Below are 19,436 nucleotides of genomic sequence, written 5' to 3'. Positions count from 1 at the left end.
CCTGAAAATCCGCCATCATTTCAACTAAGTTATATTAAATTTTGAGTAATCGTTCCAAAGTAATCTTAAAAATTCGTAGCTTTATGTTGATTCGGTAAAGGGTTTCGTGTGCGGCCATTACATGGTCAAAGTACACTGACCTGATCATGAGACCTGACGATCGCGCCATATTGTCAGTGAATTCGTCGCCTAAAAATCAAGGGGTCCTCTTATGCAAATATTACTCCGAGGTGATGCTGCTTTTCGACGATCCCCTTTATGCGACTGTGCAGACGTGCGTGAAGAATTATCGTATGTACTCCATAATTGAACTATTCAGGCGATGTTTTGGCAATGAGTGTCTTTTCTTTAAAAAATCAAAACAGTACATTAGCTAATTAAAACGATGGACAGAAATAATAATCAACAAAAAAAAATCCCACAAAAAAGCCACCAATAAGGAAGGATTGCGTAAGTGAATCAAGGTCGTGTTCGTTCGATCGCATGTTTTGTGTTTATCTTTCTTTTTTTATTTCTATTCCTGTTTCCAATTAGCAATTTTTAGGGGAACAAGATAAACAGGATGATTTGCACCCGGATTTGCAGCAATTAATGATAATTGACTGAATCAAAGAATTGTTATTCGTAAGTCTACCTCATGTGATATGTATATATATATTACATGTTTATAATAACATGGCTTTTAAAGCAATGCATAAGTATGCATATTCATAAAGTCAAAGGATGCGTGGTTAAAAAAAATCGATCAAAATCAAACAAATTCATTTTTACCACTTGAGAACAACAAAATTTGTTATAATAAGAATCATTTGTATGGTGGAGGCTGAGAATGATTTTTTTCAGGAAAAACGACCAACAGAAGCATGCTTTATCAATATCGCTTCGTTTCGCTACTTAATTAAGTTGTACATCAACTAACCAAATGCATAGCCATATCATGCCACTTCATCGGTTTGACGATGATCGAGTTTACTCTCGGCACGTTGTGTAGAATGTAAACTTTCATCTATACCTGCCTAAAAAGCCAAGTGCCATACCCGCACGATTAATGCATTGAGCGATCAAGGGCGTTTAGTAAAGAGAATTGAGTGTGATTAAAGAATATTATTCATTTCACTCGCGATCTCTCGTAAGGTCAGAACTGAGCATCTCCTAGCTCCGGTAGACGATGATTATCAGCCATGTCAAATGAAAGGTAGGATTTGCACTGTCTTTTTCATTATTATTAATATTGATTTGTCATCATTTAAGCGTCTGTTCATATAATCAAAATGCAGTATAAATTAGTCCCCCAAACAGTTCTGTCATTCCTTATTGTGCCATCTTGAAATGATAAAATATTTTTCAGGTTTTTCAAATTGTTACTGATCATTTTGGAGTGTAGAACCCGCTTCCACCTCCTGCCCTATCGAAATAAAATGTTTAAATGTCATTTTGTATTTTCAAAATTCTGATTTTCATTGAATTTCGATTCAAATAAGTTATTTCCTCAGTGAAAACATCGAGGGGGATTGAAACATTGGGACAATTTGAAAAGCCCCCCCCCCCCGTGGTGGGAGCTGGGTTGCCAACTATCTTAATGTACCCAGAGTGTCTAAAAATGCCTTGTTAAGTGTAACCTTTTCCGGCAATTGCATGCATGGTGTGTTTATGTTTAAAAAAAAACTCAACAGTAAAACCAAAATAATGAAGCTTCTCATGTTTTTATTATAAAGCTGGAATTTATTCACTCGTGTCTAATGTATCGTTTTCCTAGTTGGTTTAGTAGGCCTATAGCTTTCCGCACGATTTAAAATATTTTTGATTAGGGACGCATTTTGCACTTGTAATGTTTATATATTCATTTTCTTTTTACACTCACGGATAGAAAATGCTGGTAGGCCTAGCTATCGAAGTTTAATATCCACTTCAGAAGCAAATAGCCTAGTGATATGATCCCTATATGATTTTAGTATGATAATAAATAAAGGCTGATAAGAAATCTTGTATTGTTTGTGAAAATAAGTTTTCCTAAACTTTACTCTATGGGACTAACACCCCAGCCCTTCCCATGGTCCTCTGAAGCGGGGGTGCTGAAGCATCCTAGGTTTTTCGAAAAGGGTCCTGCGTGTATTTTTTTTCTTAGGCAGCACCCTCTGGAGTTCTGGTGGGTGTGTCAAATTGGAGAAAATATATGGAAAATGACCAACATTTTGTGTTGCCATTGTTTCTTTTTTGTGGGGGGGGAAATTTCCTGGGACCAAAACGGCCTTCAATTGTCATTTGTTAAAAAAAACTACTTGCATTTCTCAGTGAAACCTTTATTTAATATTCAATTGCTTGCTTGCTTGTCAAATCACTGCAGCACCCCCACCAACAAAATCGTCCCCAGGACCCTGGCCCCCTCCCTGCCCCCCCCCCCTCTCAAAAAAATAATTAAAAACAGCATTTAGAGCTTTTAGCGCTAAAATTTAGCGGTCGATCGAAGAAAATGTGGATGATCGTTTGGAACCCTCCAACTCATTGGGAAAAAAGTTGTATGGATACGGTACTCCCTCCCAGTGAACAAGAATGACAATATCAATTAAACCAAGTGGGCCTGAGCACAGTCAGAAGCCCATCAAGTCTGCTTCCGTTCGCAATCAATATCATCAAGTGTATTTCACAACATTTTACAGATTGCATATCATGCCACTTAATAGCCTCTTATTATTGGATCTATAAAATGCCCTTTACCAACAGCAGTAATGAATTGAGTGATCAAGGGCGTCTAAAGAGTGTAACTAATAGCCAATTAATTAGCTTAGACATGTTAGGGTGTCCGATGTTAGTTCATCCGTATTCATAATGCAGAGCTGTACACCAAATATAAATAATGTAACGTGTATAATGAGCAACTTCAAAGAAACAGTATATTCCTTTACCCCCCCCCCCCCACAAAAAAGCAAACATTTATTGATGCTTAAGAAAAGTGTCGAAATGCCTTACACCAAGTGGGGGGAAACTAGAAAGTGACAATCATTAGCACACTGTAAAAACTGCAGTGTTAAAACTGTCACCAATTGGTGTTAATAGAGGACCACACCCTCAGGTGTTAAAATTACATCCTAGAGATTAAACATAACACCAAAGAGTGTAAATGTAACAACAAAATGTGTTGTAAAACTAACACCACCAATTTAACACTGGTGTAAATAACTGGTGTGGTCCTCTATGTACACCGCTTAACACCACAGTTTTTGCTGTGCATCCTGAGCCAAATCTAATGACATGAAAGATATTCACTTTCTATTACCATGATTATGATGATGTGGGAATGAAATGCCAATCATTTATCACAACATTGAGCATTGGCGGCGGAAGCCAAAAATTTAGGGGGTGTCCACCTGAAATTTTGGGATGGACACATGTAAAAATTGGACAAGCGCCCCAAAAATTTTTGACAAGCAAAAAAAAAAAAAAAGGATTTTCCTCATTCCCTATTAAGCATGACTCGAACAAACAAACAAAAATCGAAGAAGAGAGAACGGATGTTCCCTCTGCCTGAACGATTTTCCGAAAAGTATGTTATGTTTTCATGATATACTTACAAGTGTTGTTTATTTAGATGTTTCCCATGTGAAAAAACTACAAGATTTATGATTTATATTTTTTCATTTTATTCATCATACTCAAGCAACTTATGCAACCACATTCCTGTCGTCTTTCTATAAGGAGGTTCTGTGACATCGTGGAGGATATATTAATGGGTGTCGATCACGGGGGGGATGGGGGGGATATATCCCCCCCAATATTTCAAGTGGGGGGGATGGCCTGTATTATCATCCCCCCCAATAATTTAGGGTAGAAAAATTATAATAATGATGATGAGAAAATGAAAAGTTTGATCATGATGATTATATGCCATCAATCAGTTTGTTTCCCTCGCAATTTGTGTATATTGTTATTGAATAAAAACATTCTTTTTCAGGACTATTAAACAGATGGGTGGAGGTTCAAGATGAAAAAGAATGAAATGTTTATGTATCTGATATTCTTTAACACATGACATAAAAGGACCCCAACGAAAATCAAATTTTGTTGATAGGGTGTTCCATCCCACCAGTGGTGAATAAATTAATTCAAATAATTCATTAATTCAAAAGGGTGGAAAAATAAACGGGAGTAAAAGGGTGGCAAGATAAAGGAATGACGGTAAGCCCGATGGCGCACGAGAAGCCACACAGGTTGTAGTTTGTGCTAGTCTTAATTGGTCCGAATCTGCATTTTATCATCATGCATTAAGAAGAATAAAGATATTGCCAGTCAGGTTAGATTTAAGATAGAAGTTGTATACACAGAGGCGTCGATCCTAGGTGGGGGGGGGGGCAGGGGGCGATAGCCCCAAAAATACTTGGGGGCAAACATATCGTTTTGCCCCCCCCCCAATAATTCCGCATGTGCAACTAAAAAATAAAATAAGATTGTAATGCTACACTGAAATCAGCAAGCGAGATTGAGATACCAACTCGATTTTTATTTAAAATCGTACTCAAAATGTCTGCTTTTCAGATTGGAATATAAAAATTTTCAGCTCGCGCTTCGCGCTCGCATCATATACCAAAACCCCATACTTTTCATGATAGGTGAATATAATGTCCCGTTTTCAATTCTAAACCTCAAAAGAACTATGATTTTGCAATAATCTTTTGTTGGATATATATCTTCCATTAAAGTGTCCTTTTTTCCAGATCAAAATATTGAAATTTTCAGCTCGCGCTCGCATCTATTGTTCTTCTAGATACACATCTTAATCATGATTGGTACCAAAAATGCTTAGAATATCAAGCTTTCAGGTCAGAATATAAAAAAATTTCAGCTCGCTCTCTAGTGAGATACATGTATCGACCCTCCTCATGAGTTACTACAAACAAACCTAAACAGGTACATTTTTCCTGTTTTCATGACATACTAAAAAAATTTAGCTCGCGCTTCGCGCTCGCATTGTTGGTGAAGGTGAGATATGTGTCTCTTTCTCATGAGTTATATATATATATATATATATATATATACATATATATATATAGGCCTATGTGTGTGGGGGTGTGTGGGTGAGTTTGTTCGTTTTTTGTGATCGAGCGCCTTTGGAACGTTGATTCATAATTTTGCCCCCCCCCCATCTGAAAAATGGATCGACGCCCCTGTGTATACATCATGCTCAATAAACAGATCACTATGTACATGGTCCAGTCAATTTTTGTCATTTTTTTCTCGGTATGAGTTTAGAATAGGCTTACTTGTAACACAAATTGGATTTTCAAAAAAATTATACAAGTATAGTACACTACAACAATGAAGGAATTTCCAAGAACACCATGCATATCAACCACTCCCAAATGTCCTAACTTGTGATTTTAGTGGGGGTAATGTTGAAATATCCCCATCCACAAGAACATTTGTGTCAATCATCCCCCCCAACCAAGAATACCGATCGACACCCATGGATATATTACTTAATATTGATAACATTTTTTCTGTGACATCTGCTTTTGTGGAGAATAAATATACACGTGTATTTGAACTTCAAAGTTCCCCCAGATTAAGAAGGTTGTTTCGTTTGTCAGTGCTATATTTATGATGCACGACTTTATCCACATAATCGACTGTAAGATACACTAAGTGTCTGTATGTATAATCAGTATAATTAGGAAATATGTTTAAAGGACTTCGGGGGTTGTAATTGCTGATAAATGAGCAAAACTAGCATAAAAGCACGATGTCGAGTTCTTTTCCAAACAATATTACACTGTACTTATACGTGTTGGCGATCTACGCTGTGCTCATTTCCAGCTTGGATTTCATGATTTCATAAAGTTCAGTCAATTTGCCGGTACCATTTCTGGATGTACGGAATAGTGACATGTAACGTTGGTTTTTACTGACTTCCTCATGAAACCAGTGTTTACTGAAACTTCTTTCATTGTCAAATTCCTTTTAGCGTGTTTTAAACTTTCTAGCAATTTTATGTCAATAACTACGCCATTTTTATTCTTACAACTGCCGTAATCCTCAGTTTGTAAGAAGTTGATGACAAATTCAATTTCATTGTTGCAGAGGTTTTAGCTCAGAAAAATAGACGAAATAATAAAATACAAGGGATCCAAATTCCACATAGATTGAACGATAGAGATATACGTATCGTGCAATATGCAGACGATACAACCATTTTTACTGACTCTATACAATGCATTAAAAAGATAATGAAAGCAGTAAAGACGTTTGGAATATATGCTGGGCCAAACATCAATTGGACTAAATCAAATCTTATGAAAATGAATATAAACAACAATGAAACTAACAATCTTCTTTTTACTGAAGATCCTATAAAATGTCTTGGTGTTTTTTGTTGTAAAAAATATTCTGTTGTTCAATCTCTCAATTGGGAAAACAAAGTTCAAAAAATAAAAAATACACTTGACTCATGGAAAATGAGAAAATTATCATTACATGGAAAAGTGGTGGTAATGAAATTTTTAGGAATGTCACAGGTAGTACATACTGCTACAGCAGTACCAATCCCTTCTAAAATAATCAAAGATATTAATAAACTAGTTTACAATTTTTTGTGGAATTCCAAAAAAGAAATGGTGAAACGTAATGTATGTCATAATCCTAAAAAAGAAGGGGGATTAGGAATGGTTGACTTAAAGACAAAATGTCGATCACTACGTCTGTCATGGATCAATAAATATTTAACAGGAGAAGACAGTGCTTGAAAAACCCTGTTTGAATATTGGACCCAGAGAATTGGCGGGGATTTCCCTCTTTGTTTGACTTTTAATTGCAAAAAGAGTGATATGTATCGTATTTGTATGAAAAAGCATTTGCCCATATTTTATGTTGACATGTTCTGTTCATGGGCTGATTTAAAGTATATTGATATTGTTTAAAGTAACGAATATTAAAAACGAAATTATTTGGTACAATAGTAACAGAAGAGTATAAAAAAGATGTAATATATTTTCCTAACTGGATGAAAAACGATATTTTAAAAGTTAAACAAGTCCTAACAGGTGGTGATTTGAAGAAGATTGATTCAATATGCACTGTTTTTAATTACTTTCTATCTTTGAATTGTTGAAAATAAAAAAATGCATTCCCGAAGTTCTGGCTTGACAAATTACGTAATAGTGCACGAAATGTAAATAGCATGTCATCGAAACCCAGCAGTATTGAAATATCAACAGGTGACTGTATAGAAATCAATGGCATGAAAGCCAGACATTTTTATCATTTAATGATCGAAAAGGAGAAAAAAGGACCTCCATTGTATTCATTTTTGGAACGATTTCTTTAGCTTGCCTCTTGAATTCAATTGGAAACGATTATTAGAGTTTAAACTTGATTTTATAAACGACAAAAGGATTAAACAGTTTAATTTTAAATTAATTCATAGAATACTACCAAGTAAAGACAACCTTTGCAAATGGAAAATTAAAAATGATATTTTATGTAATATTTGTAAAGTTCCAGAAAACAGTATTCATCTTCTTTTTATCTGTCAAGTGGTAACAGTTTTTTGGAAAATTGTTTCTAAATAAATGCTCTGTTCGATGTTAAGATTGTTTTGAACGAAAAAATTATTGTAATAGGTCATGAAATAGAAAAAACAGAAATGAATTTGGTAAACCTTATAAATTTTTCACAATTTGTAATTTATAGAAATTATATTAGAAAATGTTTTGAAAACGACAGACATAAGACTCATGCATTTTATCTTTTTAAAGATCTAAAGGCAGAAATTCGAAACTATTTGATACGAAAATGTAATCAGAAGAGACTTGATATAAAGCAAGTCTCAAAGTTTCTTTCAATTCTTTAGTTCCTTTTCTCTATTTTATCTATGTATATTTGTGTATCCGACTTTTGTAAAAACGATTGTAAATATCAGATGAACAAATAAAGTACCTCTTATGAGGATTAAAGAGAGAAAAAAAATCATTCATCATACTTAAGCAACTTATGCAACCACATTCTTGTCGTCTTTCTATAAGGAGGTTCTGTGACATCGTGGAGGATATATTACTTAATATTGATAACATTTTTTCTGTGACATCTGCTTTTGTGGAGAATAAATATACACGTGTATTTGAACTTCAAAATTCCAACAGATTAAGAAGGTTGTTTCGTTTGTCAGTGCTATATTTATGATGCACGACTTTATCCACATAATCGACTGTAAGATACACTAAGTGTCTGTATGTATAATTAGGAAATATGTGCAAAGGACTTCGGGGGTTGTAATTGCTGAGAAATAACAAAACTAGCATAAAAGCACGTTGTCGAGTTCTTTTCCAAACATTATTACACTGTACTTATACGTGTTGGCGATCTACGCTGTGCTCATTTCCAGCTTTGATTTCATGATTTCATAAAGTTCAGTCAATTTGCCGGTACCATTTCTGGATGTACGGAATAGTGACATGTAACGTTGGTTTTTACTGACTTTCTCATGATACCAGTGTTTATTGCAACTTTTTTCATAAATTGTCAAATTCCTTTTAGCGTGTTTTAAACTTTCTGGCAATTGATGTCAATAACTACTCCATTTTTATTCTTACTACTGCCGTAATCCTCAGTTTGTAAGAAGTTGACGACAAATTAAATCTTTGATAAAATGTTGACAGTTATTAAATGTATAATACACAGAAAAAAACTCACATTTTTTAATGTTTAGATTTGTTAAAGCCTGGTTTATTGGGTGAATAACTAATGGTCTGATAGTTGTTCTTTGAGAATTATAAGCAATAGGTTATAGAAATTGAATAGAACTATTTAAAATTCTACACTTTTCGTATGGAATTTCGACAATACTTGATCAGTTCATAAAGTACAGCGGGTTTGTATAGACCCTTATTAATGTGTATTACAGAAGTTCAAATCTATAAACATACAATATTCATTACATTACACATTCCCATAAAACTTGCGATACCATGGATACGACGTCGTTAAATGGGTTTTCAGGAAGAAAATTGCTATATGGCATAGATGACCTTCGAAAGATACTGGTATTGGATTCAATTTCACATCTGTTCATATCCTTACACCGATGATATAATTTCTAAAGATTAAAACAAAAACATTTAGATTCCTACTAAAAAGGCAAGATTCTGCTTAAAACATACAAATAATTAGACTGAAGTGTTTATGAAAATCACATTAAAGATAAAGTTTGTACAATATCGAATTTAATTTGTTTAACCACTGTAGGGCAGCGCTAGTAATTCTTGGATTTTTGTTGGTGTATGCCCCCCCCCCCCGATGTCAAAATGTTAAAATTTGACAATAATAACCTACAGCGTGCATGAGTATATTAATCCTGATCTTTAGAATTCGAGTAGTAAAACATGCATTCCCTTTTTCGATATTAATGCTCAAGGTTACACGAGTGGCGTCATTTAGATTCAGCATTAGCACCCTCGAATTAACAAGAAACCCTAAACAAGGTTTTGAAAGTTTGGGGGACTGAGCCAAAAGGATTGGCGGGACCCCACTGACCATTCCAAAAAAAATCACAATCCGATTGATAATTTTACTCGTTTTGCGTTTTGTACACGGTTTGGGGAAAAGGGGGGGGGGTGCTGTTTAGCCCCCTTCCCTCCGTTCTACGGCTCCTGAATTAGAGGTTCGTGTGTGTCAGTATCCCATCGTGGCTCAATGTCCATTGACAATGTGTCAATGCACACTCTGCCACTCTCCGCCCAGGTGTTAAAATATGTGGTATGCGTATTAATTAAATCATGTAAATGCTCCCAATGTAGTTCAAAATTCTAAGTAGATAACCCCTCCCTCACGTACAAGAAAATAAAGTTATCTAGAGGTATTAAAATATTTGATGAAAAGAATTCATTTTTAGATCGCCTACTCCTCAATTCAATTAACCGTGAACCGTAACCTTTTCAGCATTTTACAACATCAATGATTTTGATTAATATTTCATGAGATACACAGCTTGCAATTTGCACATTAGGAATTTTCTATGTCTAATTTAATTGAAAAAAGGGGAAACTCGTAGTGTATTTCAATGCGAGCCCTGAATTGAATGTCATCGAGAATGGGGAGAAAATTCATTCGATCATGAGTACTGATGACAGTTCAACGAGATATTCATGTTTGTATTACTATACTGGCATGATTGCACCACCTCTCATGTAAACCACTCAGACGTCCTTCTCTTCGTTCAGGTTACTTTACACCCAAACCTGAAGCCCTCCTCACACGTGACCGAATTGCCTGAAATATGCCTTGCGATGGCTGGCGAAAGGCATTTTTTCTAAATCGTTTTCAATGGCTACTGATTGTAAATCATATTTACCCTTCGTGTTCGGCAGTGGCGTAACTACGGGGGGGCATGGGGGGGGCACGTGCCCCCCCAATCGGCTGGCCAAAAAAAAAAAAACCGGGGAAAAGGAGAAAAGAGGGAAAAAGGAAGAGAAACGTAGGGGGAAAGAAGAAATTGTTGTTGATCATAGTGTTATATTATTTATATTATGTTATATAACATAAGCATTTTTTCACTTTATGAAACATTATTTGCTTAATTGTGTCTTCATTGTCGGCGCTCGCATAGACTTTTTAACGAGATACCTGCTGTACTAAAGCCTCCCGTTTTCAAATCAATATACAACAAAATAATATATTTCCTCACAATTAGAGTTATTATTGTTATAAGTAGTGATATATTCTTCTTTTTATGACTACTGAAAGTTATTGCCCTATTTAAGGTCTTAATATAAAACATTTCCTGTCCGTGCTAACGTTCGCATTAGTGGAGTGGTGAGATTTCTGCTTTTCATGAACTCCTAAAATCAGTCCTTAAAATGTCAATTTTTCTGATCTGAATATAAAAAAAATTAGCTCGCGCTTCACGCTCGCATCATTTGGTTAGTGAAATACGTGGGGTCTTATAGTGAATTCCTACAAACAAGACTTGGAATGCCCCTCTTCATGTCTGTATTTCCTATAATTTCAGCTCGCGCTTCGCGCTCGCAGTATTTCATTAGTGAGATGCGTATAATAATCATGATTACAATGACTTCAAAAAGTGCTCCATGTGTTTAGATGTAATTCTAACAAAATCAGCAAGCGCTTGGCACTCGCATTAGATGACTATGGTGAGATATGTATACTCAGACTTAATGGATTCTTAACTATAGTCCTTAAAATATCCATGTTTGTGGTCAATATATACAAAAATTTCAGCTCGCGCTTCGCGCTCGCATCATTTGGTTAGTCAAATACGTAGGGTCTTAGAGTATTCCTACAAACAACCCTTAGAATGCCCCTCTTCAGGTCTATATTTCCTAAATTTTCAGCTCGCGCTTTTGCGCTTGCAGTATTTGATTAGTAAGATGCGTATGATAATCATGATTACATGACTACAAAAGGTGCTTCATGACTGTGTTTAGATGTAATTCTAACAAAATCAGCAAAGGATGGCAATAGCATTAGATGACTATGGTGAGATATTTATACTCTTAATGGATTCTAAAATATAATCCTTAAAATTTCCTTGTTTAGGGTCAGTATATACAAAAATTTTAGCTCGCGCTTCGCGCTCGCATTGTTTGTTTAGCGAGAGAGTAAAGTATCATGATTACAAAACAATTTGCTTATAATGTCAATTTTTAGCCCTCAATATCAAAATTTTCAGCTCGCGCTTCGCGCTCGCATTATTTAATCAGTGAGATACATATCCGTTTGATGGCACTGCATGTCCTTAAAATATCTCTATTAGGTCAGTTTACCTGACAACTGAGCGCGCTTCGCGCGCTCCCTAAGTGACCCGAAATGTTTGCTGGTGCCCCCCCAATGTCGTGACCCACGGTACGCCACTGGTGTTCGGGTTTGTACATCTTCTGAACTAACAGCTGCAATTATTTAAATTCGCGCGGAAATTTTGAACATGTTTAAAATTTCCCGACGAATTGAAAAATCGTTTGTCATCAGTTCTGTTTTAATTCGCATCGCTTATTTAGTTTGCGGTAATCGTTCGTTTATCGTTCGTGTGTTTTTGTCGCGCATAGTCCCTCTTCGCGCTTTTGCCAAAGTGGACCGATCAATGATATATTCACTAACTTTCAATTTGGTTTTAGACAAAGACATAGTACTATCCACGCTCTTTCAAATTTTTTGCATAAAGTAGCCCATTCTTTAGATGATCATTCGCATCCAATTGGTATATTCCTGGACTTCTCCAAGGCATTCGACACTATTAACCACGACATTTTACTTTACAAGCTTACTCATTATGGAATACGTGGAATTGCCTTGGAGTGGTTCAGGAATTACCTTAAAAAAAGAAAACAATATGTTCATTTAAATAATCACATCTCTGATCAACATGACTTTAATTGGGGTGTCCCACAAGGAAATATATTAGAGTCTCTTTTGTTCATTATTTAACGATTTTCACAGATCATCTGACATTCTTTCATTTATTCTTTTTTCAGATGATTCCAATGTATTTTTTGCTCACAAAAACCCTCATACCCTAGTTCAGATTATGAATTTGAAATTGCTATATTTGACTCAATGGATACGCGCCAATAAACTAAACAAACAAAATATATGATATTAAGTAATCCCATTAAATCTTTACCTTCTGACATTATCTTTAATGATACACCTTTACAATGTGTTTCCCAAATTAAATTTTTAGGAATTATATGTTGATAATAAGCTTTCTTGGAAACCCCACGTTCTTAATGTGAGCAAAATATTATTTCGTAATATTGGTGTAATTAATAAGTTAAAACACTATTTTCCTTCGGTCACATTACTCATGTTGTACTCCTCCTTGATTTTACCTTAGCATGGGATAATACCCATAATTCTTTATTGGAAAAAAACATTGATTTTACAAAAGAAAACACTCCGAATTATATGTAATGCACCAGTTCGTTCTCATACAGATCAATTGTTTCTGGAACATAAAAATCATGAAGTAAAATATATATATTCATTTCAATTATGTCAATTCATGTATAAATAATATTTGATTCTATGTTTCACCAAAACCAATCCTTCCATAACTATCCCACCAGCCAGTCAAATGAATATCACTTGCCCCTCCTCAGAACGCATCTAGCACAAAATACTTACTTAAATACAGGTCCAAGATTTTAGAATTCCCTTGACGATGAGATTAAAGATGCCCGTTCTTTACTTTCCTTTAAAAACAAACTAAAATTTATGCCCCTAAAACCTTAATGAAATATATTAACTATATAAACTAAAATTTTGTATCCTTATTTTGCTAATCTATTTTCCATGTTTATACAGAACATAAAACCTTATTTTTCCAGTTTTATATACATAAGATTTGAAATACAATAGTCAAGGCGTGTACCTTTTATATTGTATATGTGTATGCGTGAATGTGTGTACATGTATGTCCGTGTGTATGTCGGGGTGTATGTGTGTATGTGTTTGTAAGGGTGTATTTGTATGTGTATATATGTGTGTTATGGGTGTGTAAGTATGTGCATAGATATGAATGCATGTATGTGCATATATCTCTGCGCACTTCGATGCGAAAGTTATTTTTTTAGAAAACGCATTTAAAGAAAAGCTTTTTTAAAACCAAAGTGGACGGTTCGTGGAATAGAGATACAGTGCGCTATCGCGCCTCGCGATTTCACCACGAACTGTCCACTCTGTTACGATGCCCACTGTAGCTTAAATAATTCACTTCAAGAAAATATAAAGATATGAGGTGGAACTTTGGAACCTAAACTATCAAACGAAGACACCGGTAAATAATTTGCTCTCCTTGTACGTGCGTGTGTGTGTGTGTGTGCATTGATATGTATGTATGTGTAGGCATAATATATATGCAGCAGATAAGCTTTGCATCCCTCTCCCTATCTCTATTTTTTCTTTCTATATTCTAGGCAGTTGTCATCGTACTATTGTCCACCTCATGTTCCTGTGTTTTGTTGTGTCGTAATATTTATTATTATCATTGTTTGCCCTTTTCGTTATCTCCATGTATTCCTTTACGTATATTTCAATATTCCTGGTATCTAATATTTTTAGGGGTCTACATTCTACAAGCATTGCTTTTCAGTGGACCTCTCCATTCTTCTCATGATATTGTTTTGATTTAATTATACTTAATGAAAATGATTATATTTATTTAAACTTGACATGCATGTTAATTAATATGTAAATCACTTATCGAAAAAGTATATCATTTTTTTCCAATGTTGAATTTTGTTCATGCTTTTATTTAAATTGAATCAATCTATCTTGTACTTATTTGTATTATTTTGAAGAATGAAAATAAATTGAATTGAATAAAAAAATCTCGAAAGGACCCGCAACGAAGCAACACGATGACACAACGAACAAGATTGCCTGATCTATTCCCTCGTCTTCGTTTCTAATCGCACGCCATATCAAACCATTACGCACTGTTCCTTCGTCTTATTGGGTTATATCAACCCTTCGCTCGCATTCGGCAGCAATTTTCTCAAAAACGTGAACCGAAAAATCGATATCCATTGTATGTCATAATTATAATTTGCTTACCGTTTGTTGATAAAATTTGACAATAGTTACTGATCCCATGATTTGACGGGAATTTCGTTGAATTCGCGTGCATTTTGTTCATTTTTCCATTCGTCACCCTCCGTCCGCCTACATGTACATTCGGTCAGGTGTGAGGGGGCTTTAAATATGCTGCACAGTCATATGGCAGTCGTGCTAACGAAACGAAGTTCCATTTGGCCGACCGTATGACTCTGGGAATAATAACCTAAAAGCTTTGGTCGATCACCAGCAGATTTTCCCTATGTGACTGTGACGTAATGGTTTCCGACAAAATATCGCCTTTTATTTCACATTTTCATTTTTTTTACTCGCCACAAATAAGCAAGAAAATGATGGAAGCTTGGGATAATATTGTTTTGTTGAAAAATATATGACAAATGAATTATGCTCCACATTGTTTGACTGAGATAAATTTGCCTGCGTAAGACATGCAAATCCCATATATTAGAAAGGTCTTTAAGGTTCTCTAGGAGTGTCTGTAGACGAAAATATAGATATTTAGGACAATTTTCCATTGAAGGAACTAGTAGGGATTGCTAATGACAGAACCGCAGCGCTCCCAAAATTCCTTAATCTCGTACGTCCACGTGGCTCGTCACAGATAACGAAAGGTCTCTAATGCTTGTCTTCTTCGGGTTCAGTATGACTATTGGGCAATGATGTGGTTTAATTACTTCATCTATAAAATACGCAATTACTTCATGGTCTGGAACTGAAGCAATTGCGTTTTTTCCCCAATCAAGTCTAGATGAAGTATTTAAACCACATTCATTGACCCATAAGCATACTGAACCCGAAGAAGACAAGCAGAAAGCGCATCATTATGCTCGTGCGGCCTCTACTATGATTCGAAATGAAATCATGTTTAACAATTCATTTCATTTTCATGCCTCGCACACCAACTTCCCTCGTCTTAATGGCCAATATATCACATACCCACATACACCCCACCCCCACACGCACACACTCTTACACCATACCTTACACCCATACGCGACACACAAGCACTATAACTCTCCGCCCAATCGTTCGCATCAAAAATATTTATTTCTACCATTAAAGTGAGTATCCCACGAAATACTTGAAATACCAGCTTTTTTATGGACCTCTCCATTTTCTCAGAATTTAAATCGCAAGGTATTGACGTAATATTTTGGGGTTACTAGTATGAGATATATATTCGTATATTCGTACTTAATTTTTTGTGTTAACTGCATTGCACAACTACCGTTATTACATTGAATTTCATTTGTATCAATTCGACTGCATATATATATATATATATATATATATATATATGTGTGTGTGTGTGTGTGTGTGTGTGTGTGTGTGTGTGAAGCTATACATGTACAACAGCTTTGGCAACTCTTTTATTTAAATATTGTAAAGAAATGGATGAAGAGAACAATGGTAGACGTAGCTTAAATCAAGGTTCCCCAGAGCTATCTACCCTTTGGAAAAATTGGTTATGCCGAAAAAATGTCTCTGCCGGGAATCGAACCCGGGCCCCCAGCTTTGAACGCCGGTGCCTTAACCACTAGACCACAGAGAAGGGCTAGGCCGACCGAGATCCGATTGACCGTCAGAAAGACAGATTTTCGACACTACCAATTACCTTTGTCGGGTGAAGGTGGGTTTTGAACAATGACAAGCCGTCATGCCTCAGCTGGATCAAAGCTGTTGCTTCGATACAGTACACGTATGTGAGAAAGTATACAAATGTGTGAATATATATATATTTTTTTTTTTTGTTTTTTTATTTTTTTTGAGGGGGGGGGAGAGGGGGTGAAAGTGAAATGAATGAATTAACTTGCAATGAAATTTCTGATTTCAAAATTCAGATTTCTGTCAAAATGTTGCGAGGGTCCCTAAAAGAAAATCAGCATGTTCCCCGATTTTTTCTACCCTTTAGAATATATTTACAATGAATATACAGATAAATAATTTTATTACTTAACACATAAAGACAACACACAACTTCAACATAATTATTTTCATATCTTCAACACCCTACACACTCACTCACAATCACCATTACTTTGGCTCAAACACAGTGCGGTCACACATCTTCTCAAGTCGCACACTCGTGCGCGCAGCAACCCACACCCACGTTCACGTACCACCACATGCATGCAGTTAAATCTACACAGTGAACCAAGTTATATCATCTGCACATGTAAAACCGGACCAGTAAGTTTATTCGACTGTGTTTCAGCGCGATCTCTTGTCTACAATTTTGATATCTTCGAGAGAAATTATAGTACGAAATGATGATCCATACGCCTTACCAATTATCACAACAGCAATTTATTTGAAAATACTGAGTCAGACCAATTTTCTACACTTCTGGTACTTAATGGACTACATATGGGAATAGCATATGATTATTGTCATACATTCGAAAATATGATCGAAGCTAATTGGAACTTTGCAAAAAACATCAAAGATCCGATCGATCGCAGGTTAAAAGATATCATTGGTCTGTCATGATGTAGAAGAACCAGGCATGTTTGTCACGTGTTATTTGAAAGGTTTGAAGGGGTATTCTGGACTGTAAATCACTACATCTAAACATGCTAAATAAGTAGATCATGATTTTCTAGTGGAAAACGCTGGATATTTCATCGTTTTCTGATAACATGCATGACACATAAAATGAATAACGAAGATATTGAAGTACAATACTACACTTTGTGTGCAGCAAATTGCAGCAGTGATTATCTTACACATTGATTCAGCAGTCAATATATATTTTTATCATTACTGGAGGACAAAATTTGAATAAATAATCATGAAATACCCCCCAATAATAAAAATGTTAAGAATAATTTGGGATATGATATCATCAGATTGTTATATGCATATTTATCATGGCGTATATTTTATGGAAATCTTCAAAAGGTTTGATATTCCTTGTTGGATTTTTAAAGTGTTTTGTTTGTCTGATTTAATTTTGTCTGTTCTAATGATAGCATTTTCAGGCTGGACAAAGCCATTTCAGGAATTGCAGATTACTATGTTCTCGAAATGTATGTCCTTATAGCTGTATATGTATCTAAAACAAATTTGACTTAATGTAAACAAAGAGTATTTTCAGATTTCCAACCCACAAAACAACCATGACAAGTTAATTTTAAGAAAAAGAACAAAAAACACACACACTTTTGACAATGTCATCAAACCTGGAGGAGAGATTACTAAATAATTCTATCTTCATGTTACTCTTCCTGTATACACAATTAACACGGGCTGTATCTACATGCGTATCAAAAAAAAGTTTACACTTTGAAAAAGCCCTGGGAATTAAAAAATATACAACATTTGGGTGATTTTTTCACACATATTCTTGGGTGTGGGTCTCATCTATCAAATGAAAGTAAAAGTTTTGACAGCATGTTACACTTGAGTGAGCACTGTTAATTTTTGTTTGCTCGTTTTTCATGCGGTGTCAAGGGGAAAGGGCGAAATCAAACTTACCCTGCGAATCATTTCTCATACATTTCCCTTGCACTTTTAGCCAATTGAAATAAAACGGATACATGCAAGCATTTTGTAACAATTTGCCACCAAAATTAAAATTTTAACACTTAGCAAGCACAACTTTTATCCTTTTTGTTCCAGCTGGATTTGAGGACATAACTAAATCTAAACAAAATCTTATATCAGACATCTCAAACATTTTTTCACTAAGTTTTTATCAATTAAAGTGGGTTTACATTTCACTTTTCATTTAATACTTGTTTCTCCACACTTTTCCCAAGCTTGATAATGATTAACAAAATGAAAATCAAGCCTTAGCCATTTCATGAAAATCACAGCTCAGTGCAAAGCAAATGTCGTCACGATGGTCTCGGTGTGTGGGGGAGTGGGGTGGGGCGCAACTTAATTGGCACTCTTGAAGTGCTTTGGGCAAGGAAACAAGTTGAAAAATTAAAAGATATCTTCAAATCAATTTTAATACGTAAATTTAATGTGTTATTCATGATTGAGGTCTACATTTATTCGCATAACTATTTCAAAGTTCTGCGCAAATCATTTTTCACTAACTTTTCAAAAGTAATTGGTGCTCACTCAAGCGGAAATATTTTTTGACAGTTATATCGTCAGTTGCTTAAATGGATCAGTACCAATGTTAAAATGTGGAAAAATCTTCAGGATACTACAAATGTATAATTTTACAGGACTTTTTCTAAGTGTAAACCTTTTTTTGATACGCACTGTATATATATGTGAACAAAATGAATTAATCAGTGATATTTCAGTACCGTCATTATAACATGAAATCTCAGAATTCCCCTTCTTTCCTCACTGATATTTCGATTCCTTACAGGACAGATAAACTCATTATTGAACGAAGCTATTGCTATTGTGAGTCAATTGAGAGCTTCATCACTGCCATTTGTTTTAATTGCGCTTGTAATTTCAAGGACATTGCTAGGCCGTATGGCGAATATGCCGATACGCCAACCTTTTTTCGGTTTTATAGTTAAAAGTTGACTAAAGCTGGACTACTATATGCTGGAACCGTGGTCCAATCACTCGATCTGAGAGGAGTGGGTGATCGCGACGCCTTTTCACCCGGCATTCCCCAATCAAGTACGGATGAATTACGCTTTAGTGGCCTGTCACACATCCCTTAATCATAACAAAGTCAAATATTAATGCTTGCTTAAATGTAGGTTAATTAAGACAGGATTGGCTAGATAATGAGACACGTTTGCTTTTGCATGAGTACGTTCTGGCTTTGACATCACCAAAATTGCCTCTTTGTCTACGATGGTATGGACATTTTACACTATGCACATTTATAGAAAATTTTCTTTCCATGACTTGAAATTCCTTGAGTTTACTTTATATAT

At 35.3% G+C, this 19,436-nt stretch overlaps 1 protein-coding gene across 1 annotated transcript in view; it reads left to right on the top strand.

The window, feature by feature from the left end:
* The first annotated feature begins 1,105 nt into the window (after positions 1–1,105).
* The window catches only part of LOC121415860 (degenerin deg-1-like), a 36,401-nt gene continuing 18,070 nt past the window's right edge, over positions 1,106–19,436 (top strand). Inside the window, exon 1 of the mRNA XM_041609234.1 lies at positions 1,106–1,195. Coding sequence (XP_041465168.1) covers positions 1,182–1,195 — 14 coding nt within the window. The 5' untranslated portion in view covers positions 1,106–1,181. The remainder of the gene's footprint in view (positions 1,196–19,436) is intronic.

The sequence above is a fragment of the Lytechinus variegatus genome, chromosome 5, assembly GCF_018143015.1.
Source record: "Lytechinus variegatus isolate NC3 chromosome 5, Lvar_3.0, whole genome shotgun sequence".
NCBI lineage: Eukaryota > Metazoa > Echinodermata > Echinoidea > Temnopleuroida > Toxopneustidae > Lytechinus > Lytechinus variegatus.
This window is presented reverse-complemented; position numbering and strand designations above follow the sequence as displayed.